Source organism: Rattus norvegicus, chromosome 2 (assembly GCF_021556685.1).
Source record: "Rattus norvegicus strain SHRSP/BbbUtx chromosome 2, alternate assembly SHRSP_T2T, whole genome shotgun sequence".
NCBI lineage: Eukaryota > Metazoa > Chordata > Mammalia > Rodentia > Muridae > Rattus > Rattus norvegicus.
The window spans coordinates 47,149,910-47,174,653 of record NC_141535.1 but is presented as its reverse complement, the minus strand read 5'-3'; the positions used below and the strand labels follow the sequence as shown (position 1 = coordinate 47,174,653).

Below are 24,744 nucleotides of genomic sequence, written 5' to 3'. Positions count from 1 at the left end.
AAACATTAACAGTGGATCGCTTGACTGCAGAGTACACTCTGAAGCTATTTCCTCACATGGAAAAATAACTTTAAAAAAAAGGTTCACTACAACGTAAAATTGGGCCTTGATGGCAAACCGTGGAACCTTGCTCCTTGGTATGTATTCCACAGCTTCTTCAAATGGGATAAAGGATGCTGGTAACGTGCCTGAAGAAAACACAACCAACGCTACTCTAATTGGCCTCTGGATATTTTCTAAGGTGGCTTTAGTTGTAAAAAGACTTCCAGAGTGTTGAGATTTGGTCTGTGGCTGATAGACACTGATAGATACTGATAGCTTAGAGGGTTGATATCTGCCCAGCTCTAGTGCTCTAAAGGCTTATCATAAATATAAATGTTGTGTGTCTTTTACCTGGGAACTGGATGACGGAGGGCGGGGTAGAAACCCCCAATTGAGATTAAATGTTTTCAATAACACCAGAGCCCTACAAGTAAAAAAATCTATACTTCCTAAGAAATCTACAGCTGGAACCAGGGACTTGAAATCACTGGTCTTTTTGTAAAATTAATCAAGACTTAAAAAGCAATCTAGCAGAAATAACCTCAGATATGAAACATCGTCTAGCAAAATGGCCCAACAAAGACATATATATTAGAATTTATGGACTTCACCACTTCACCAAGACATCACTAAACATTCCACCCACTACACAATACATACATACATACATACATACATACATACATACATACATACATACATACATAAATTTTGGCTGAAATTCTTACCTCTGTGGAAGGCAAGAATAGCTCTGAAAATTCGGATCTTAGAGAACAGAGAAAAAGAAAGGAATATTTTAATTTAGCAAAGGAAAACAATTAGTACTAATTGCCTTGAAATATATACCCCTTCCCTGTCTATTAGGACTTGGGGCTAAAAATTCAACACAAGAATTAAAGGAGGGAGGAAGGAAATATTTGTACAAACCCCCACGTGGCATGCACTTGCAGACAGTACTAAGTATGAAACAATATGGAGAACAAACCCTGGAGACATTACTCTTCCAGCTCTGAACAAAGAAATGATTTACAACTCTTAGGACAGGTGTAACACACCAATGTCTAACAGGAATGCACAGGGGACTTCAAGAACACAACAGGAACACTGAACCCATAGTTAGAGGAATCAAGAGACTTTCTAGCCCACTGCGTGGACACTTAAAACACTGGGAGGTGAAAGGGGATGCAAAGGTGGACCAGACAAAAGTGACAAGCTTTGCAGGCACAGGGGAGCTGATGGCCATGCCCTGGAACCCTCCTAACCTGCTGAATGGCCACGCTTCACTTAACTTCGGGTACTGATCACCGTTGGCTGTGAACAGACTACCTGAAATCTACTCGGGTTAATACAGCAAGCATCCTCCTTAGCAGGTCACTGTTCCACTGTTCCTCTGCCCACAAGCATCACACAGCAGGTCACTGTCCTTGCTAAGTCGCTAATATCCTGAATGTGATCCAGAAGGAAAAACAAACACATTCTTTCTCTCTAGATCGGAACATATGTGCCAGAAACTAACATGTAGAAAGAACATGCCAAGTTCTCCTTTCTAAAGAGTGGGACAGGTAGGGGTGTGTGTGTGTGTGTGTGTGTGTGTGTGTGTGTGTGTGTGTGTGTGGTGTGTGTGTGTGGTGGTGTGTGTGTGTCTATGTGGTGTGTGGTGTGTGTGTGGTGTGTGTGTGTGTGTGGTGTGTATGGTGTGTGTGTGTGTGGTGTGTGTGGTGTGTGTGGTGTGTGTGTGTGGTGTGTGTGGTGTGTGTGTGTGTGTGTGGTCTGTGTGTGTGTGTGGTGTGTGTGTGTGTGTGTGGTGTGTGTGGTGTGTGTGTGTGGTGTGTGGTGTGTGTGTGTGTGGTGTGTGTGTGTGTGGTGTGTGTGTGTGTGGTGTGTGTGTGTGGTGTGTGTGTGTGTGTGGTGTGTGTGGTGTGTGTGTATGTGTGTGTGTGGTCTGTGTGTGTGTGTGGTGTGTGGTGTGTGGTCTGTGTGTGTGTGTGGTGTGTGGTGTGTGTGTGGTGTGTGTGTGTGTGTCTGTGTGTGTGTGGTGTGTGGTGTGTGTGTGTGGTGTGTGTGTGTGTGTGGTGTGTGTGGTGTGTGTGTGTGGTGTGTGTGTGTGGTGTGTGTGTGTGGTGTGTGTGTGTGTCTGTGTGGTGTGTGGTGTGTGGTGTGTGTGTGTGTGTGGTGTGTGTGGTGTGTGTGTGTGGTGTGTGTGTGTGGTGTGTGTGTGTGTGTTTCTGTGTGGTGTGTGTGTGGTGTGTGTGTGTGTGTGTGTGGTGTGTGTGTGTGTGGTCTGTGTGTGTGTGGTGTGTGGTGTGTGTGTGTGGTGTGTGTGGTGTGTGGTGTGTGTGTGTGGCGTGTGGTGTGTGTGTGTAGTGTGTGTGGTGTGTGTGTGTGGTGTGTGTGGTGTGTGTGGTATGTGGTGTGTGTGTGTGTGTGTGGTGTGTGTGTGTGGTGTGTGTCTGTGTGGGGTGTGTGTCTGTGTGGGGTGTGTGTGTGTGTATGTGTGTGTGTGCGTGCACACATGTGGAGAGACATATGCGCATGCAGGTAAGCATGTATATTTGTGCCTATGCGTGCAGATGCAGAGACCTGAAGCTGACATCAGGTGTCTTCCTCAACTACTTTCCACATTATTTATTAGAGCAGTGTCTCTCACTGAACCTAGAGCTGACCAGTTTCAACTAAGTTACTTGCTCTAGGGACTCCCCGTCTCCACATGCTAAGATACCAGCGCAGCGCTGGGCCAATGCAGCTATCATATGGTTTCCGGGGATCCAAACCCCCAGCCTCCAACTTGTACACTCCACCCACTGACCCATTTCCCAGGCCTTGGAACTGAGGAAAATGGGAAGCTGAAGCCTGGTTTTGGGACTGTGGAAGGCCTTTGTCATGCTAAGCCATGATGTTAACTCCAAAGTTCCCTGAAGGAGCAGACTTTCTGCAAAGCCAGAGGGCCCAGCTCTCAGTACCCTACCCAGAATCTGAGGCTATGAGGAAGAAATGGCAAAAATGAGGAAGAGAGCCTTAGCTAGAAAGGAGAACAATACACAAGGAGGAGGGAGGGGGAAGTAACACTACGCATGTGCTTCTGAAAACCTTAAGGACTTACAGTTTTTATTTTTGTCTAAAATTATACGTAAAATATAAGCATACGTGTATGTCATGAATATAGTGTGTGTCTTAAATGAAGTCACGCCACTTAGGTTGACAACTCCTCCCCCAAGAACATACACTATCTAACAAAAACCCCAGAAATGGAAAACCTCCTTCTGAGTTGTTGGTCAGGGTTGTCCAAGAGACTTCAAAAACAATACAGGTTAGTACGGTTGCCCTCGGTTCCCTGCAGAGGCTGAAGGTGTGAGTCTCTAATGCTAGAGATACCACAGACTTGTGACAAAGAACTCACAAGATTGGAGCAAGATACGACCTGGAAGCCTTTCTGAGGTGAAGCTGTCAAAGGAGAGGAGATAGATCTAGGCAGCTCTAACGCCTGTGAAGCACAACGATGACCAGGATGCCAGGATCACAATGTACAGATGCAACAGTAGTAACACTCGTAGCTCGGGGTAACCATGTTTGTCTGATTGTGTGTAAGTCATGCCTGGGACTAGAATGCAGACCCAGACCTAGTGAGATCACGGATGTTAGAGAGGAGCTGCCCCCCTCCACTTTACACCACCGCCATGATGCCTTACAGCATGCTAAAGCTTAGCCTTATACCACCCTAAGTGTAGCTCTTACCTCTCACCAACTCCTCCTTGCAGCAAAGACCATTTCAGAAAAATCAAAACGGGTCACAATGCAGACAGCGACTGATCACAGGTGCCACCCCAGTGAACGTACAGACCCTACAACTCCTGCACCTAAGGCTCAAGGAACACCACGGGGTGAGGTGGATTCTAAGAGCCCCACGACCAAGAAGTCTGTTGTAAAATTGTGTCTTCTCAAAATGACAGAGAACCCATACCAATGATACCTCAACAACATGGCTACCTAAACAAGACCTAAAGGATGGCAACACCAATCGACATGCTAAAAAAAAAGGAGGGAAACTCACAGGGCTCTACCAATGTCTGCTGAAAGAGGAGGAGAACTGATCTTTCCCAGGGAGGAGCCTGTAAAAGGTGATCCCACTCCAGGTGGTCAGCCCTGAAGACATATATACACAAGCAACTGTAAATGGACTCAGAAGTGTGTGCATGTGTGTCTGTGTGTCTGTGTCTGTGTGTCTGTGTGTGTGTCTGTGTGTGTCTGTGTATGTGTCTGTGTGTGTCTGTGTGTGTCTGTGTGTGTGTGTCTGTGTATCTGTGTGTGTATGTGTCTGTGTGTCTATGTGTGTGTGTCTGTTTGTCTGTGTGTCTGTGTGTGTGTGTCTGTGTATCTGTGTGTGTATGTGTCTGTGTGTCTATGTGTGTGTGTCTGTTTGTCTGTGTGCCTGTGTGTCTGTGTGTCTATGTGTGTGTGTCTGTTTGTCTGTGTGCCTGTGTGTCTGTGTGTCTATGTGTCTATGTGTCTGTGTGTCTATGTGTGTGTGTCTGTGTGTCTATGTGTGTGTGTGTCTATGTGTGTGTCTACGTGTGTCTGTGTGTATGTGCCTGTGTGTCTGTGTGTCTGTGTGTGTGTGTCTGTGTGTCTATATGTGTGTATCTATGTGTGTGTGTCTATGTGTCTGTCTGTGTGTCTATGTGTGTGTCTCTCTGTGTCTGTGTGTGTCTATGTGTCTATGTGTGTGTCTGTGTCTATGTGTGTCTATGTCTGTGTGTATGTGTCTGTGTCTGTGTGTGTCTATGTCTGTGTGTGTATCTGTGTGTGTGTCTGTGTGTGTATCTGTGTGTGTGTCTATGTGTGTGTCTATGTGTGTGTGGGGGGTGTTGTGTTGTATAATAATAGTAATGAAAGAAGAAGAATACATCAATTTTGCATAGGAGAGATTAGGGAGAGGTAACATAGGATAGATTGGAGGAAATGAATGGTGGGAAATGATATAATTATATTTTAATTAAGAATTTTAAAAAGAATGCAGGGAGAAAGGAAGGAAGTAGGTAGGTGTGGGCAGGCAGGTAAGCAACCATCACTGATCTCCAGCCAGACCTTGCAGCACTGTGCACAGACTGAAGAAATTAGAATTTCTTATATAAGATTCCATCAGACAGTATCACTCAATGTTTTCATCTTTAATGCTATTTTATATCAATCATGATCAGGAGCCTTCAATTTCTTATGTCCTGACCACTGGATACTAATGAGCATTATTCAGGATCATGAGGACAAAGACACTTAATTGATTCTACAAAATAAGGATTCATTCTCCATTTTCCCCCTGCGCTCCCCTTTTTATAATTAACACAAACTCCAGCAATGGTTTGTTGGGTTCTGTTTTGCTTAGATATTGTCATTCAGAGGTTTTTGTTGAATTTTTCTTTGAGAATAAAAGCTATTGTCAAGTCTATATTTAAATCCTTCTAAATGGCCCAATGGACAAGTCCTTCCCATGACACTGCTACTTCTTACTTCTTTCCTGGACCATTGAGGTCAAGGGTGGAAATCATCCATGGTGGGGCAGTAAGTTCTAACGCCTATTTCAAGAATCACAAATGGTATTATCGCTTGGTTATAAATAAAGCAATCTGGGATTCTCTTGCTTTTCTGACAATGTTAAGAGAAAAGAGAGAGAGAGAGAGAAAGAGAGAGAGAGAAAGAGAGAGAGAGAGAGAGAGAGAGAGAGAGAGAGAGAGAGAGAGAGAGAGAGAGGTTTGTTTTAGGTAACACAAATCCGAGAGGGATCTTGGAACAGTTATTCATCTTCCTGCCAATCACTGGCCCTTGTGCCTGAAGAGAAAAATCGCACTATAAAACCACTTAGCTAGGGTTGGAGAGATGGCTCAGTGGTTAAGAGCACTGACTGCTCTTCCAGAGGTCCTGAGTTCAAATCCCAGCAACCACATGGTGGCTCACAACCATCTGTAATGAGATCTGATGCCCTCTTCTGGTGTGTCTAAAGACAGCTACAGTGTACTTATATAATAAATAAATCTAAAAAAAAAAAAAAAAAACCACTCAGCTAACGGGATCATTTAAGGAGATACTGGGAGCTGAGCAAGGAGAGTTCCCTCCTGGGCTTTGTCCACTTCAGCTCCCTCCCTTTAGCCAGAGCATGGTTCCAACACTCAGGTGAGGTCCATCACCTCCTGCTGAAGAGCAGAACTCAAGCCCACACATCCCACCATCCTCAGCGGCAAGTTCTTACCAAGCTCACCCACTGGGCCTTGTTTCAGAACCAGTTCTCCAGATCACTCTTCAATACCTGACACGGCTTCCACAGTGCGTGTGAACAACCATGTCACTGGCTGAAGACAAGCATTTCCTGCCCATCAATATAGTCAGAGAATCGCTTGAGGCTTTTCTGTGTGCCCAACCTGGGAGGTAAGGCTTGCTTGCTTTTGCCGTGGGCATTCAAGTTCCCTCTCCACTTGATCCTCAGTCTTGCCAAATTTATCCTCAGCCCACCCATAAGATCCGGCTGTCAAGTGAAGGCAATCCCTCCCTCACGTCTTTGCTGTCTGAATCCTCGTGTCTTCAAAATTGGCCTTCACTGACATACAGATTTCCTCAGAAGTACCAAAAGTAATAGACTGACAGTCTAATAATAAGAGGCTGCGAGGTCATTGCCTGCATTTCTGACTATATACGTAAGTAAAGGTCTTAAACTGCCTTCCACCTGTCACCATCCTCAGTCATTCTCCGTCAGAAGATGGAATCACTCAAACTTTTCCCACCCCCACCACGTCAGCCCCTCCTTTCACATGAACAACAAGTATTCCTGAGGCAGAATCCTTCCCATTCGAGCATCCCTTTAAAGTGAAAAACAATACCCAATCACCAGACCTGCTGAGGTCAAACAGAAGCACACAGCATTCAGCTAACAAGACCGGCCTTACCTTGCAAGCCAGGACAGAGGGAGGAAGAACGACATCGACTAAGGGACTAGCACATGCTGGCTGTTTCAACACTCATGCTGGCCCTCGGTGAGAACAGCTTGAGGATTTCTAGGCTTCTCAGTCGGATGGGAAGAGCTGAGGGCTACTAACCCAACCCCTGAATGAGAGGGCTCTGACTTCGTCTGAATGCCAGTGGTTTCAAACTCTGTTCCCTAAATGGACTTTCAAAGGGCGCCGTGATACATGAGAAAGGGTTTTTAAATGGAAGTAGAATTCTAATTATCTAAGAGACGGAAATATAGGCAAACACAAATCCAAATGCTTCGTGTTTCAAACTTCGAGGCACTGGAAACCACACACACACTAGCTTGTGCAGCCAGAGACAGCGGCAGGGACAGGAGAGTGCACACCTCATGGTAAATCCTATGTGCTGCCTTATGAGTGAAGATTAACCTGAGAAGGCACAGGGGACTACTTTGCAACCTATCACATTTGCAACTACACTGTTGTTGGAATCTTCTTTTCCCTTTAGTACCACACCAAAAGTAAAAGAACAAACCACTGAACCAAATCACCTAGGATACGAACCTTGAGGTATCAAGTCACCCTAACTTACCATGTGGGTAAGCGCTCCAACACCGAGCCTTGTCTGTTTTTGTTTTTTTTGTTTGTTTGTTTTTTCCAGCACTGGGTATTGAATTCATGAATGCTGGGTAAGCACAGAACCAGTGAGCTGTATCTCCAGACACTGTCTTTACATCCTAGTTCGGTTCCTGTGCTGATCTAAAACTGCCTGTTGTCAGTAATAGAAAGAAAGTAGCAATTACTACACTATATGATAAAATAGTTTGTTTTATAATTCTACACAAAGATGGGCGGGAAGAAGTCCACTGCTGAAGAGAACCATTAAAAATCCTCACCTATGCCACACTGTTTTTAAATACAGCATGCTGGAGAGAAACTGGCTGATTCCACTGGGAGAGCATTACACCTGAGCCCGTCTGTGACGTCTAGGCTGGGTGGCCATCTACTCTAGGCAACTGAGCAAACCACAAACCAGAAGAGAGTTCTCCTTTGTCCCCGCCTCTCTTTCATGTTGGCCCAACCTCAGAGGTAAGATTCTGGAGTCATGGAGGCCTGTTTATGTTCTTCAAATCATTAGAACTACTAATCAATCAAGTGACCTCATATGTGTGTATATGTAACATACATATACACATGTACACATACATAGACACGTGCACGTGCATGCACGCACCTGTGTACTCTCAGGATACAAAACCTCAAATTCAATGAAAAGTAACTCCAATATGGCTTCTCTTCTTCTATCAGCCCAGTGGTTCAGACACTACAATCTGTAGACTAAATTTTGTCCTGTCTGTCCTGTCTGTTTTTACCACATGCTGCATATTTGTGGCTGCTTTCGTAACTATGATGGTGGGACTGAAATGCTGAGACAGAATGACTGATCCCTAAAACCTACACACTTAATAGCTGACCCCTTTTCAAAAAGAAGTGTGTCCACCAGGTCTCACCCGGTAATCTGGGATTTCTCCATCACAAAGAAGTATAAGACATTCAGTTGAACGGAATCAAGCAGGCTCCAGTCTTAGTCAAAAGAGCCTTCCCTCTAGAGTGCCTGACGAACAGCAAACTCTCTAATGGGCATTTGTTGAAAGAGAAGCCAGGCACAAAGAAAAGAGAAACGAGGGGTTACAGAGGGGTTCAGGGTTTTTCTTCTCCCAACACTGATGGAAGGTCCTCTTCTTCACAGAAAATATTTTAAGAATTAGCAGGTCTTGTCAGGTATTTCAACACAGAACACTGGGCTCCAGATGAACCACCAGAAGTTACTATGTTTCACTTGAGGCCAATCAACAATGATTAAAATGTCACTTAGCAAAACAAAAAGGCCCTGTCCATTTGTATCTCCTTTCCCACACCCTCTTTTAGAAGGACATTCACACACTGCTACTCTATTGTTTGCATATCACTGCACTAGGACAAATCATTTTCCCCTGGGATGATCCCCTAAGCTGTCTGGATTTGAGCAGCAACAACAAAGATGAGTTTGCGACAAATGGGGAAAGAATCAAATCGGTGGTCCCATTACACTCTGGTGTGCAGGTGGGTATGCCCATGTGTACACACACATGTGGAGGACAGAGGCCAACCTCAGGCGTCACTACTACCTTGGTTGTTTTTGAAACAGTCTCTCTCTCCCTCTCCCTCTCCCTCTCCCTCTCCCTCTCCCTCTCCCTCTCCCTCTCCCTCTCCCTCTCCCTCTCCCTCTCCCTCTCCTTCTCCCTCTCTCCCTCTCTCTCTGGAACTAGCCTAGCCAACTAGGCTAGATGGGCTGGTGAGCAGCCCCAGAGATCCGCCTGTGTCCAGAATGCAAGCTCATAACTCCACCCATGGCTTTTCCTTGTGAGTTCTGAGGACTGAACTCAGATCCTCGGCGCTTGCACAGCAAACAGATTACTGACTGAGCCATCTCCCCAGTCCTCATTACAACCTCTTGATTCCTCATCATTCTTCAGAATCATACTTGTTTATGTTGATTTAATCAAGGTGCCCTCTGTATAAAGAGTTAAATGGGTACCCCATCATGTAGAATTCTTTATTACTTCAAATTTTTAAAGTAATGTACTCCATTGCACTGGTACCTTCTTCAAGGAAAGAATCTGAGCAGAAGCTTTAGAATCAGCAGCTGAAGACCTAGTCTTTGTTTTTTTAAAAGCATAGAATTAAACTTCCCCTAAGTTCTTATCTTCAGACCCCACAGAATAATGAAGACCTGTAACGGAAATGGAGCAAAACGATTTTTACTAATTTTACCTTTCGAAACTATTTAAAAGGAAATATCAAGCTCATGCAATTATTGAGAGGCTAGTACACATAGGAAATATTTGCCTGTGAATATTTCCAGAGATGACCTATATAGTTAAGCATTATCCTCACACAGAGTGGTTTCTGGGTGAAAAGGACCTGTCACTCACTAATCTAACCACCCATCCTACACAGTCAAACTTCAGAAAAATGGAGGCTTGTGTCCCTAGAGACGACAAACAGAGTCTGTCCTGCTGGAAAGACCAACCCACTGCTAGCCCAAGGCCAGGAAACTAGAGACCCCGAAACTGGCAGAAATACAGGAAACGCAGCAGCGATCAAATGTTCCTGATTCGGTGACCCAGTCTTTAAAAGGCCTAAAGTTACTATATATCTTTTCACGCAAATAAACAATTAGTATGCCATTCGGCAAAGCAAAAACCCATCTTAAAATGCCAGCAGTGGGGTAGGGGAGTCATGGGAAGGAGATAAGACTCATAAGACTCATACGATATAGAGACACAGTATTTCCACACAAAATGACACAAAGATAAAGTAGTCCAATCATCACCAAAGGTTCCTTACATCTTAGCAGGGTGAATTGGAAAAAGAAGTAGTCACACTCAGGAAGCACTCGCCATGATGAAGGACAGGCGCACTGGGCCATTTTTCTCTATTCTACTCCAGGCAGTCTCTCAGGAAACCCTCAGAACAGAAGAAAGGATAAAGGAACAGCCAGATAAATCCCATGTGAGGGACTGGAGTTCCCAAGAGCACAGCCTGACTTTCAAACTGTTTAGATTCCAACCACAGAGGGACTGAGAGTACTAAGAGTGCTTGTAATTCTAAGCGTTGCCCGATGGGACTGAAATAAGCCCTCACGTTTGCCCATACTCACACAATAGCTCTAAGGAGAACTGGCCTGAGGAGAGATGTGGGCCAAGCCAGGACCTTTGACCCCTGTGAATTAGAAATTGCTGCCACTTAAAACACCAAGGAACGCCTCCAGGATCTTTAACCCAGTTACTCCTCGCCAAGCTCAGTAGGGGGAGCAAGGAAAGTGCTGCAAGCCTGGTATGGAAGAACTGAAGTGCTGTCGGGTGATGACAGTCACGGATGTCCTTGTTTGATGCTAAGTCCCAACGCAACCATAGGAAACACTTGCACAGTACTTAGCAGTGTCACATTCTTTTAAATCACACTCACTCACACACACACACACACACACACACACACACACACATACACACACAAAGATACACACACGCAGAACTGAACATCAGCTGTACCGATACACTCTGAGAAAACACAACACTGTATGGCTTTTTCATTGTGCAAACATCAAATGATAGATTTGCACAAACTAAGATACAATATCACCAAGATATCACGTACAGCTGACTGCAGGCTGAGGCTTCATGCAGTGTATGTGTACACCCCTCTGTGTATGCGTACAGTGGGTGCCATTAGACCCATTTTGCACAGAAGGAACATGAGGTACATGTATTTAGTGTGGCTCCAAAATGTACTTAGAATGCTAATGGATTTAGTCTGGCTCCATACAGCCTATGCCTTCACTGAGACATAATGTAATTTGTACTAGGAATAAGAGAGCCCACTGTTTTCACAATAGGATCCAGCAAGTTATGGGTGTATGTGTCTAAGGCAGCCCTAAGAACAGCTCCAGAAAGTCTCACATTACTAAGTGGTGGGGAACAAAAGCTTGGACGTTAGCCAGACCTAGGTTCAAATTCTGCCTCCATGACATCTTACCTATGATCCTCAATTTCTCTATGCCTCAGCTTCCTTATCCCTGAAGTGATGACAATCAATAAATAACATGAAATGGCACGGCACCATCCTTCCCACGGTGTTGACAGCATACTATGGCACTGTGCACAGTAAGTGACAAGCATTGGACGTTGCATGTGCGTGCGTGTGAGTGTCCATGTAGAGGTCAGAGGTCAATTTGAGTGAATTTCCCAATTGTTCTCTAACTTAGTTTTTGAGACAAGGTCTCTCACTGAACCTGGAGGTTCTCTCACAGGTTTGGCTAGGCTGGCTGGGGATCCTCCTGTCTCTTCCCTGTGCCAGGATTAAGATGCACATTGCAGCACCCAGCTTTGTACATGGGTGCTAGGGACCCAGACTCTGAACCTCTCACACCTGCATGCTTCTCATTTTACCCTCTAAGCCTTCTTCCCTCATCCACAGGCCTCGCCCTCTTGAGTCTCCATCTATTCAAAACTTGGTTTGGATTTTGCACAAGGACCTCAAACACAATTACTCTGAAGCCAATTTCACTCTATTTCCCAACTAACCTGTTCTTCCCTATTGCTTTGTGACCATACATGGCCCCATTAGTTGTCTCAATGCTTGCGACAGTTTTCAAACATGCCCATAAGCTTAACCAGCCTCCTATCAAGAGATCTACCTCTGGCCTCTAAACCCTGGTATGACTTTGTGAGTGTCAAGACCAGCAGAAAGAATGCTAGGTCATTAGGACAGATGAGAAAAGGCCAGGAGGGATCTGCCATGTTCTCTTGGCACATTAGCTCTGCAAGCCTTCACATTCCAAATGGTTCGGGCTACCCAGGGGCAACCACAAAGAAAGGTCATACAAGAGATGCCCCCCACCCAGTCACTACAGCATTCCCAAAAGACAAGTGCATGTACGAAAGAGCTTTGAGATGAACCAGCTACCACTTCACCACACCTTCATAAGGAATCCTGAGCAAGACTTACTCTTCCACCTTACCTAGTCAACGAACAAATTCCTGAGCAAAATAGTTGTGTCCCAAGGTCATCTGTTTTTCTCTCTTAGATAACTAAAACCCCAAAGTGAAGACTTTACCTCTGAGATCTCTGCTCATATTCTATACCCAATTACAAAATTTCTGCTGTTCTCAAACGACTCTTATCTATTGAAATGGCCCATCAATCCTCTGCCCTACCTGACTGAATGTTATCATCTCATCGCTGGATCCCTACTTTCCAATATATCGACTATGTTTTTACTTGTGCAAATTATCACAAAGCCTCTAACTATCCAAGTTTTGCAAATAAGGAATCGGTGGTCCTAGGTGATTTGAATCAGGTCAGGTCCCCCAATATTTGGAGTTCTAGAAGTAAGTACATTCTAAATATATATACATATAAACTGAAGGATTTGGCTACCATCTTTTAATTCAGCCTGATAATAACATTTGAGGAGATAACAGCAATCAGTATCATTTCAAATAAGAAAGATAATCTATTATCCATAAAACCCTGGAATATAATTTCTTAAAATACGTAAATTAATGACTATTCTATAATATTCCTTCTTGTTGGCATGGATTGACAAATACTTCACATTACACAGATTATAGATGAAACATCTGGGGCAGACTTCAAACTCAGTTTTATTCTATAAGAAAAACTACATACACGTAAAGTAGTCACCAATCCTGCAGCAACTAAGACGTGACTCTTCAACTCGTCTTGGTCTTTAGTCCCCTCAACCATTTAAGACAGAGACAGAGACACACAGGCAGGAGAGACACAGAGGTGGACAGGCAGACAGGCAGGCAGGCAGGCAGACAGACAGACAGGCAGATGGACAAGACTGAGAGAGAGAAAGAGAGACAGAGAAAGATAAAGAACTAACAGCTGCCTCAACTCTCACAAGGTAGTTGAAACCGCGGACAGCTATTTAGCATTTCCCACAGAATCTAGCACACAGTAGTTTCCCATCAATAGTAATTAGCATCACCACCACCAACTTCCACACTTTATCATAACACAAAGTGGCTGGTTACATTCAGAAACAACTTGAACTGTATTACAAATATTAAATTACTTAATCAATATCAAGAACCTTAAAATATAGACAACTTTTGACCCCCAAAATTCTAATTTCAGATTTGATCATAAAGCAAAATTACCCTCAAAGGAATAAGAACACTGTCTCTAACAATTTCCCTTCAGAGAGTCTCCATAAACATTACTAGCATGTACGGTCAGCTGTTTATTGTTCATTGGCTGTACAGCAAAGGAACCTGTTTGCTCTGACAGTTTCCCAAACCTCTTTGACACTGGAGCCCCCTTCAGTAGCTAAGATTCACTACATGTCTTAGTTAGTCTTAGTTTAGGGTTATTCTGATGTGAACAGACACCATGACCAAGGCAACTCTTGTAAGGCCAACATTTAACTGGAGCTGGCCTACAGGTTCAGAGGCTCTGTTTATTATCATCAAGGCTGGAGCATGGCAGCATCCAGGCAGGTATGGTGCAGGAGGAGCCGAGTTCACCATTCTGTTCTGAAAGCAAACAGAAGACCGGCTTCCAAGCAGCTACGATAAGGGTCTTAAAGCCCAGCCCCAAAGTGACACACTTCCTCCACCAAGGCCAGACCTCCAAATAGTCCCACTCCCTAGACCAAGCATATTCAAACCACCACACTACTGTATTGGGCAACTACTTTTACATTTGTTCTGGAAAAAGCCCAAGTGTGTGCAAGTGCTGCTGGTTAAACTGTCAGCTAGACCCAAGCTGGAATCATCTGGAAAGAGAATCTCAATGGAGGATGTACCCAGGTCAGCTTGACTTGTGGTCTGTCTATCGGGGTTAATATCGATTTTTAATTGATGTAGAAGAACCTAGCCCACTGTGGGCAGCACCACTCAATGGGTAGGGCCCTGACCTGTGTAAAGAGTGAAAAAAAAGCTAGTCGAAATGAAGCACCACGTGGCATGGGCGCACTCATGTCTCACTGCTGCTGCCTGTGGATGTGCCATAGTTAGCTGTCAGAGCTCCTGCCCTGCCTTCCCTCAAAAACACTCTACAGTCTGCAAGTCTGAGCTGAAATAAACCCTTTCTCCCCTAAGTGGCTTGGCCAGCGTGTTCCACCTGTCAGTGACAAAAAGTGAAACCAGAATAACACGGAACGTCAGCAATGTTCCTGACACTAGCCAAAATTACAGGAAACACACAATGTCTTTGTTTTTCGTTTGTTTGTGGGGTTTTGTTGTTGTTGTTTTGTTTGTTTGTTTTTTGTTGTTTTTTTTTTTTTTTTTGAGACAAAGTTTCTCTGTGTTGCCCTGACTGTCCTAGAACTTTGCCCTTCAAACCAGGCTGGCCTTCAACTCGCACAGATCCCTCTGCTGGTGCCTTCTGATTGCTGGGGTTAGAGGTGTGGGCTGCCACCACCCGGCAACATGATATCTTGAGGAAAGGTAGCTAGTGAGTGAATTACAGCTTTCCAGTACAATGCAGACAGTCCATGCTGCAGACGAGAAATTATTAAAACTGAGGAGTTTTTTAAGTACAAACAAGCAGGTTATGAGATTTTTCCATTCTAAGTCCAGGATGATTGGACTTATGGGTAGTAGACTATGCACAGACTGCAGGACAACGTACTGCAATGCACAGCAACTGTCTGTCTCTGGGTTGCTAGGCTACTGATTTTCTCCACTGTGCTCGGCTACGTCTTTCTCCAAGCTTTTACCGTAATAATAAGCAAGTTATCAAAATCAGCTCAGTGCTGACCTGCATTCAGCTCATGTGTTACCGCAATTACAAAGTGACTTCAAAACTCCAAAACAAACCGGCAGACTTTTTTGCAAAAGCTGCAATTAACATAACAAAATTCCGTTCTGATGACTTCCGTGCAATGCTAAAAAAAAACACCACACACCTCTCATCATTCCCTTAACCTGTCAAACGCAGGTAAAATCGCGCTACAGATAACCAAAGGGTGGTAACTTCAAAGAGACATGAATCAAATACTCCCTGATCTAAGCAACATTTATTAAGCTCAGACACGTTATCAGAGAAGTATAAAAGCAGGTTTCAAAAGAGTGGTATGTCACAGTTCCCATACAAACGTGAACATACAAAATACCCTCAACATTTAAGCATCCATCCATTGGTCCTTAAAGGGGCATAAAATGAGAGCCACCAACTTCCACAGAGTTGTCGCTAGGGACAGCGGCTGCGATGATGCTGCGAGGCGTGGAAAGAGAGCTGTGGCCTGGAAGGTCCTTTGTTTCTTTGTTTGTGTGCCTGTCTGATTTTTAAAAGCACACAAAGCAAAGCAAAGCAATGCAATGCAAAACATTACACCTGCTGATTTAAAGCTGTAAGGACACAAAAGACAGCTCCATTACTTCCTCTTTCAGCTCCATTGCTTCCTTTCTTAGTTCCCGACATCAGTCCAGGATGGCTGGAAACAGTAAGGCTGTCCCTGCTGCAGTCAGTGGTCCTCCTGTATCCCTAAGTTCGCATGCTCTTCCCGGAGAGTTAGAAGCAAGACCCGCAACCATCGTATCAGACAAAAAAAAACCCACAAGGATCCTCTCTGAAACACCAGAAGAAAATCCTCGGGCCCAAGGAGAAGCAGTCTAGTGGCCAGACTAGTTCCCAGCAAACCAGTTTACAATGGAACCAGAGGAGCTTGTCCTACAAATTCAATCTTTCAAGCAGCCTGTCACTGGAGATCATGTAGGCATGTTGGGCTGCAAGTCAAAGAGCAGAGGCTAATGTTTATGTTAAAAAAAAAAAGAGAGAGAGAAGGAGGAGGAGGAGGAGGCAGCAATAGGTGTGAGTAGGCGCTTGCCTCGAGGCACACACCACACAAGTCCTTCAAGTTCCCAGGGGGCCTCTCAAGAAACCAGGCGACAGCAGCAACCCTTCCATTTCCATCCTTGTATCTGGGACACCTCCTCCAGTTATTAATTATTCTAGCTAAGCTCTATCTAACCATGGTTATAAGCATGGGTCTCTTTTCTAACTCTATTCTAAGCAGTAGCTGAGGGATGGGACTGAGACGACGTGGTTGAATTAGATGGTGCAAGTAAACCCCTCCCACGCAGCCTCCACTTCACCAGGTACCAGGCTAGAACGCAGTGACAGAGAAGGAATTAAGATGTCGGGGAACCAGCTCGGAGGCAGGTTACAGCTCAGGTTCTAAGAGTGTTTCTATCTCAACAGGGCAAGCCAGGGCCAGCTTATACACCGAGGGATTGATACAAAAAAAAAATAAAATAAAATAAAACGTCTCGCTCAAAAATCAAGAATTTCGAGATGGTGACAGAGACCCACCAGGACCCAGCTGCATTGACTCCTGAAGCTTTTGGGGAGATGCCACAGAATGACTAAAAGTAGCCGCCAGCTCCACAATGGCTGGTCCTTGCTTCTACCCCTAACAGATACGGGTGTTTAATCCCCAAAGATGCACATTAATGAGAACGAAAGGCTGAAAACTCAATCCCAACTTTGGTGTCTGTACGAGGAGCTTGGAGGACATGACCCGGTCACTAGGGTAGAAAGGTCCCATGACTGAATCCTAGTGATTTTTTAAAAAGAAGAAAGACTGTACAAAGGGGAGGAAGGCTATACAAACACAGGCATGAGCTTCCTTCTCTCTCCAGGTAAATCCGTGCGGCGTAACAGAACTTTGCCGGTAAGAAGGCAAGGATCAGAAGTGTCACCTAACCTTGGAAGCGCAGAAATATGAGCTAAAACCAAATTTCTAAAAATAAAATGTGCTGTGGTACATCCTTAAGTAATGAAAAGCCACTCTGTACCTCATCACTACTCAATTTATAAAAAAGGATCAGGGGACGTTTTCATATCCTCACTAAAAACTGTCTATCCTCTTCATTTGTCACTTACAAATCCCTTATATGGTTAATGTCCTCTGCTGAAGCCACAGCCTGCTTGTGGCCTAGTGTCTGCCAGTCAGCCTCACTGCCTAAGCCGTACTCGATAAAGGCGGCCAGCAGACTTAACAAGTAGATCCTCAGTGCTCACAACAGGATCAGGAGGAACCAGAGCAGTAGAAAGCAGAAGCCACCCTGAAAATGGCAGTACTGAAGCTTAGGGCCGCATCTGTGTCTGCCGATGAAGTGTCAGTCTGAAGATCACCTCAGTGACCAGAGGCATGGTGAAGCAGAAGGCTGGGCACACATCTTCCAGCTGGTCTTCTCTACAGAGGGTCCTTGTATTTACATGAAACATGTAAATATCCAACTGTATTGCATCAGCTTTTTACACCAAGAGCCTACGTCCCTGCCCTCACTAGAGAGAATAGCTTAGATGTGGGGACAGTGAAGAGGGGGCCCTAGAGCCAGAAAGTCAGCTCACTCACTCACTCACTCACTAGCTGTGTGAACTTGGAACACACACACACACACACACACACACACACACACACACACACACACACACCCCTCATCCTTGGGCAGGTACAGTCTGTGACCAAGAAACTAGGCCAAGTTCACCAGTGACTACAGAGAAAAAAGCTTAGTAAGTTAACCTTACTAATTCCCAAGCATAAGAGAGAAATGCAAAGAACAACAGACAGCACCTGAGATCAGTCAAACACCTGACAGGTTTGCGAGTCTAGCTTCACATTTCATTTTGCCATAAAACAAAGAAACATATGCAATAGAGAAACGCACTAGGAAGCAACAGAGCATGTCAGAACCTGCCTTCTTCCCATAGGCCATCTTCAACCTGTCCTTCCACATGCTCCCCAAGAGTCATTTGCCTTGCAGTCCTGCAGCCAAGGAGAGCACTGTAGTCCATTCTCCATGACTTCCTGGAACATGCACAAGTAGGGTTGCATAAGCATTCGTTGAATGGGCTAAAGAACATATGAGAAGGCTGGAGAAATGGATCTTGCATTCCCAGCACCCGCCTGGCAGATCACAACTGTCACTCTAGATCCAGGGGATCTGACACCCTCTTCTGACCTCTGCAGACACTGTACACATATGGTGCACAGACACACATGCAGGCAAGCATTAAGACATATGATATAAATAAACCTTTAAAGAAAAGAACAGTGAGAATGCAGTTTTACTCTTTAGATGTAATAAAGGATCCTCAAAAGTCTTACCACTTCTTGTTTGCCAAATGCCCTCCCGATTCTTCAAAATATTAGGACTATTTTAAAATGCAACCCAATCCTTCCCATTCAATAACAGTGATTGCACAGCCAATACACAAAACAGTGTCAGCAACATGATCACAATGTGTTAACATTTTTATTCGAGAACCAATGTATACATCCGAAGGACTCAGGAGGCAGAGGAAGCAGATCTCTGGGTTCGAGGCCAGCATGGTCTACAAAGTGAGTTCCAGGACAGCAAGGGCTAAACAGACAAAGCGTGTCTCAAAATCTAAGAAAGGAAAAAAAAAAGCCAAGGCAACATTTATAAGTAAGTTTACCCCCAATATCTCTTTTAATCGTCACTGGTATTATATAGAAAATAACCAACGTTAATGTTGTTGTGTTAGTGATACAAAGAGGAATGGTTGAAATCCACACAGATTGACATACAAGGCAAAAACATTTTGAACTAAAAGGAACATAAAAGTTGACCCTGTCTGGCCTCCACAGATAGAAATTCATAATAGTTCTGTGAAGGTTGTCAACTTGACTATATCTAGAATGAACTACAATCCAGAAACAGATGACACACCTGCGAGAGACTCTCTACTTGGTTTAAAGTATGTGAATCCACTTCTAGCCTGGACCTTCGAGGTAGGAAGATACACGCCTTCTGTCCAAATCTTGAGGTGCGAAGACACATCCCTTTAATCCACATCTAAAGACATACCTCTAATCTGGGCTGTACCTTCTGCTGGAAGTCTATATAAGGGTGTGGAAGAGGAAAGGTGGTGTTCTTTGCACTGGAGCCTACCTCTTCAGGATTCCAGCATATTCAGACCAGCTGAGCTACCCAGCTTTGTGGGACTGAGCAAGTATTAGATTCTTGAACTTTCTGTTCACAGCTGCCCACTGTTGGGTTAGTTGGACCGCAGTCTATAAGTCATTCCAATAAACTCCCTTTTTCTGTAGAGGTTCATTCCATAACTTGTGTGACTCTAGAGAACCCTAATACAGTATCATTCTCTCATTATAAGTTACATCCTGTTCTTGCTCTTAATAAAGCTCTCAACATTGCCTTAACCCATCAGAGAGAGAGAGGGCTATGCTGTCTGTTGGTGACAGCTAAATCCTGAATCATATACCTGTCTGGTTAGAACGTGACTTAGAAACTTGCTCAAGAGAAAAAGGAAAGAGATATGACCTCCTCCGATGGCACCCGCATTATCTAGAAAAGATAAGACTTTTATGTTTAAATTGCTAAACAAATTCTATCTTGATCATCTTAAGTGTAAAGGATACATCCTGCATTCCAAAAATCAAAATACCTAATCCAAACAGATACTATCTTGTCCCGGTTTAGAAGCCTGAGGGGAACAGAGTTACCGCTCCCGCCTCACATTCATTCATCAAAATGGAATCCCACGCTCTACCTCCATGCCAGGCACCAAGTCAGGCACAGTACCCGGTGTAACATGTAATTATTTAGGATTTGCAAGGTGTCCCTCTTTCCCTGAACCAAGATTAATGAAACCTCTGTCTTCCTTCACCTCAGCTGTCACCCCTAAGACCACTGAGGAAATTAACTGTAACTCCTAAGATCAGAGAGCTTCCTTCATCTGTCTTACCAATCAGTCCTATCAGAAGTTATTAAAAATAGCATGCACACACCACACACCCACCCACCCACCCACCTACCTACCCACACACACATGCACGCAACACACATGCACGCGCACACACGTGCACACACACACTCGCGCAGTCCATGCACACACCACCCACACACCCACTCACCCACCCACACACGCACGCAACGAACACACGCACACACACACACACACACACACACACACCCTCTACCTCTTTTTGCCTTCCTTGGACTCCTCTCCTCCAAATAAAACAAGTTAACTGTGACACCCAAATAAAGAACAATGGGCAACACCTCCACAAACAGCTTTTCTTTCCAACATAACAACAAAAATACAGAGCACTATTTAAAGAGAAGAAAAGACCACACACCAGGACAGACAACACACCAGGACAGATGACACTCCATTACTCCTGACAGGTGTGAACAGAGCGCTCACTCCAGTCCCCTCAGCAAAGCCTGCTGTCCAACTTGGAATGAAAGAAACCTTTTCCCCCTCCTGGAAGGGAAATAAAAGGACTTAGGAATCGATTAATAAGATGCCAAGCACAGTCAAATCGATTCTGGTTTGTTTTTTTTTTTTTTTTTTCAGAAATGGGATTTTAAACAGACACCAGGCAAAGACTGTGTGAATGAGGAAAAAAGCGGTATAGCTCACTGTCTTCTCTAAGAGTGGATCAACGAAACAGCACAGTAAAGCTATCTGGGGAAGGCCGGACTTTGTTTTTTCCTCTCTGGTCCATTTAGTAGTGAAGGACTTTCTTTAGTGTTTTCACAGAGATACCTAACACACTCATAAAACCTGACCTGTCTCCTTTAAGACTTTGTTTTCTCCCCACCCCCACCCCTACCCCACCCCCCAGTATAGGCAATGACTTTTATGGGGCAGTTACTTCCACACTGAGGAATTTTTGAAAGCATACCGAAAGTGACAAAACAATGATTTTAGACGAAAGCCAAACAAGGTACTGGAGCAAAACAGGTAAACAGACAGGCCAAGTCAAAGTCAAACCCAGAGCTCAGAGACTGTGACCTACACTCCCAGTGTAACCTTATGCCTACCATTATTCATCCACCTCTCCTGAACCCGTGTTGAGATGGAAGTTAACCTGAGTAATTTGTATTTCTGTTTTCCCACAGTTCTTTTAGTGGGCCTGGTACCTTAAAGACGGCTATGTGCTGCAGTCCTGCAACGGTCTCAGCAGTTCACGAGAACCTCCGAATTCCTCCCTGAATCGCTATGTATTCAAAACTAGCAGTACAAGTAAGATATCCTATACTTTCTTCTTATTTGGTAATTTTTCTCACCAAACTAGCTTTTTGTGAGGCAGATTACAAGACATAACCATAGCATGGTATGGGATGAACTACAAATCAATCGACCATTCAACTTTCAAAATAGCCTTCTGGACACACTTGAGAGTTATCAACCTACAGGGCACATAAAGAATGTTCCCAAACAGATAACTCACTTAACCTGATACAGTGGTAACGCCCCTTTATGACAAATATACACGTTACTACCATAAATACATAAACAGCAAAGCCAGATTCCAACTGAGATTCTTTGATTTCGGCTCCGTTCTCAAGGTCGTGCCATAACTGGTCTCCATCCTTGCCAGTTCCTACCCAGATCTAAATAAAGCCTCACACAGGTAACATTACAACGCAGCCCTCTCTTTCCTGATCTGGAAAGTAGTCAGTCTTTCTCCGTACAGCCTTAAGTGTAATTCCTAGAAGGCACTAGCAAATCTCTGCCAGGCCAATCTGCAGTGGAAAACCATGTGTCCTACAGGATGACAGGAGGGCCAACGCTTCTAACCATCTACTTCAGCTCTGCATGGTAACAGCGGTTCGTTCTAACAATATCAACACAGTAATTGTTTAGGATTGAACACAGTTCACGTCAAAGACGATCTGCTTGACCACAAACAGGCAGCTCTGTGGAAATACAATTTCTGGAACAAAACACGAGCTTGCACAATTCTAGAAACACGTATAAGTGTCCCGTTCCTACGCTGTGCAAAAAAAAACTTTTTCCACCTAAACTTCCCAGCACAGGGCTGATCTAAAACCGGTTGCCAAACCGTGCACACCATGCACAACAGCAGCGTGCACCACAACCAGAGCCGTGGGGCAATGCCTGTCCCTGCCCAATCCTGCTCAGGCCGGGTTGCAATGTGGTTTAGTCCAGTCTACTTTCTGGTAATGTGTTTTTAAAATCCCGCCACGACCCAGGTCATTCCTTTAGAGATCTAATAACAACCAAATGACCAGACCTGCCGGGCACTTAGAGAGCTATTCTTCTTATGGCTCTTTAATAGCACCTGGAGTTCTGCTAAGGGGAGAGCGGAAAACTCCAGCTTCCCCGGAAAGAAAGTCCTGCGCCGGGAGCGCGGAGAGGCGCGCGGAGCGTGGCCCCATCTCCCGCAGTCCCGCCGGTCCCTGCCGCGCCTTTACCTGTCAGCCCGGCCTCTCCCCGGACGCCGCCCCTCAGAGCCAGCCCTGGGAGAAAGCCACTCAAGGCATCCCATCCCAAAGAAAGAAAGCCGAGAGGCTGCTGCTCCAAGCAGGGGGCCATGGGCCACCGCGAGATCCGAGGGGCGACATGCCGCCCGCGCCCCGCACCTACCAGATAATCCATGTACAGAAACGCCTCAGTTATCCGGAGATCAGACATCCGGCAGCCTAAAGCATCCGGAATGGCTCCGAACCCGGAAAAAAAAAAGCAGCGTCTTGGGCTGCGAGCGAGCAGCTACTGAAAAAGCCAGCAACAGCGAAAATCGCCGAGAGCAGCCGAGGAGCCGAAGATTACACCAGGGGAGCGGCGATTGGCTGGGAGGGCGGGCAGAGGAAAAGGAGCGCGCTCATTGGCCGGAGCGCCTATAAAAGGCAGTCCCCCGGTGGAGGGCAGCAGAGAAGCGCGGGACTCAGTAGAGTCCTGGTTCCTGTGTGCTGGGGGAGGGGTGGGCGGAAACGCGCTGCGGCCGGCGGAGCCTCGCCGGCTCCCTCAGCCTCCAGTCTGCTGGAGACCAGGCTAAGCTCCCAGCCAGAGGCTGAAGAGCAGCGGTGTCCCCGCCCACCCCTTCATAAGAAACCAGCCCGGGGCGCTGGGAGGGCAGAGTAATCACCGAAACTTACTTTCTCTGCCCCGAGCGGCTTCCAGTGGCCTTGAGAGACCGAGGACCTTAGGGTTAGAAGGGCAGACACCTCAAAGAAAGCAAGTTGTGCACTACCCGGAACCGCATTGGCCCTCCAGGGTGTCTGCTACGGCAGACGACTTGAGCTTGACCCTTCTGCGGCTCAGCACCAGTGCAGCCCAGGTTAGGAACCTAGAGGCTGTTAGAACTTAAGCAACCTTGAGGAAAGTCGCTTAAAAGTCCAGTTAGTTACATTGACCATGATCCAATGTCCCTGAATAAGATCGTGACCTCTAAAGGACCCAACTAATACTGCTCGTGAACCTAATCTTAGAAAAAAAGAAGTATAAGAGCAGATGAACTTGAGACTTGTGCGTTTCCTAGTTTAAAAAAAAAAAAAAAAAAAACAACCTTGGAATTGAGTGAAGATGGAGTCAAACAAGAGGTAAAGATAACAGTCGGTTCTGGATTTTTTTTTTTCTACCAAGATTCAGGCTAGAATGATCATACACTCAATCAAAGCAAAGATAAAAGAAGATAACATGCCATTTGGAGTTCGCTACGGAGAGAAGTAAAATATAACCCACGCCAAAAATGAATATTAAAAGTGTGCCATATCGGGGTTGGGGATTTAGCTCAGTGGTAGGGCGCTTGCCTAGCAAGCGCAAGGCCCTGGGTTCGGTCCCCAGCTCCGAAAAAAAGAAAAGAAAAAAAAAAAGTGTGCCATATCTTTTGTACCCGTAATTCCGTTTCTAGACATTCTTAGGATAAAAAAGCTGTGCGCGGCGTTATAAGTGAACGTTTGCTGCAATGTTTCTAATAGAATCTTGCAGGTGTGGTGCTGCTTTTAATCCCAGCAAAGAGACATGAAGATCCTTGAGTTCAAGACCTCCTGGACTACAGAATAAATTCCAAAAACAGCAGGGCTACACAGAGAAACCTTGTCTTGGGGAAAAAAAGAAGAACCTCATATGATTTGTTAACAGGGCACACTTACACAATAAAACTTTATACAGCTGTTAAACATTTATGAAGTTTCATAATATGATGAAGTTTACAGTGAACTCATATTCTTTGCTCAGATGTCACAAGTCAAAGGAGTATTCGGAATGATAGAATTTGGAAGACTAGGTTGCAAAAATACTATTCTGTTATTTCCTGCCAAACACTGCTACCCTTTAAGGCAGAGGTGACTGAAGTTTCCCTCTACCCCTGCCCCTACACACACACACACACACACTTTTTGTGTGTGAGTCTTCAGGTAACAAATATCAT

The 24,744-nt window shown here is 45.0% G+C and overlaps 1 protein-coding gene across 14 annotated transcripts in view; it reads right to left on the bottom strand.

Moving 5' to 3' along the window:
- Positions 1-23,110, bottom strand: part of Arl15 (ARF like GTPase 15) — a 382,647-nt gene extending 359,537 nt beyond the window's left edge. For 12 of the 14 annotated variants that reach the window (XM_087634380.1, XM_087634395.1, XM_087634392.1 and 9 more), the window contains exon 1: positions 22,962-23,104. Coding sequence is in view for 4 of the 14 variants with exons in the window: in XM_087634405.1 (XP_087490531.1) it covers positions 22,962-23,009 (48 nt within the window). In the remaining 10 variants the exon portion in view is untranslated. 14 annotated transcript variants of the gene reach the window in all.
- Between the last annotated feature and the right edge of the window lie 1,634 nt (positions 23,111-24,744).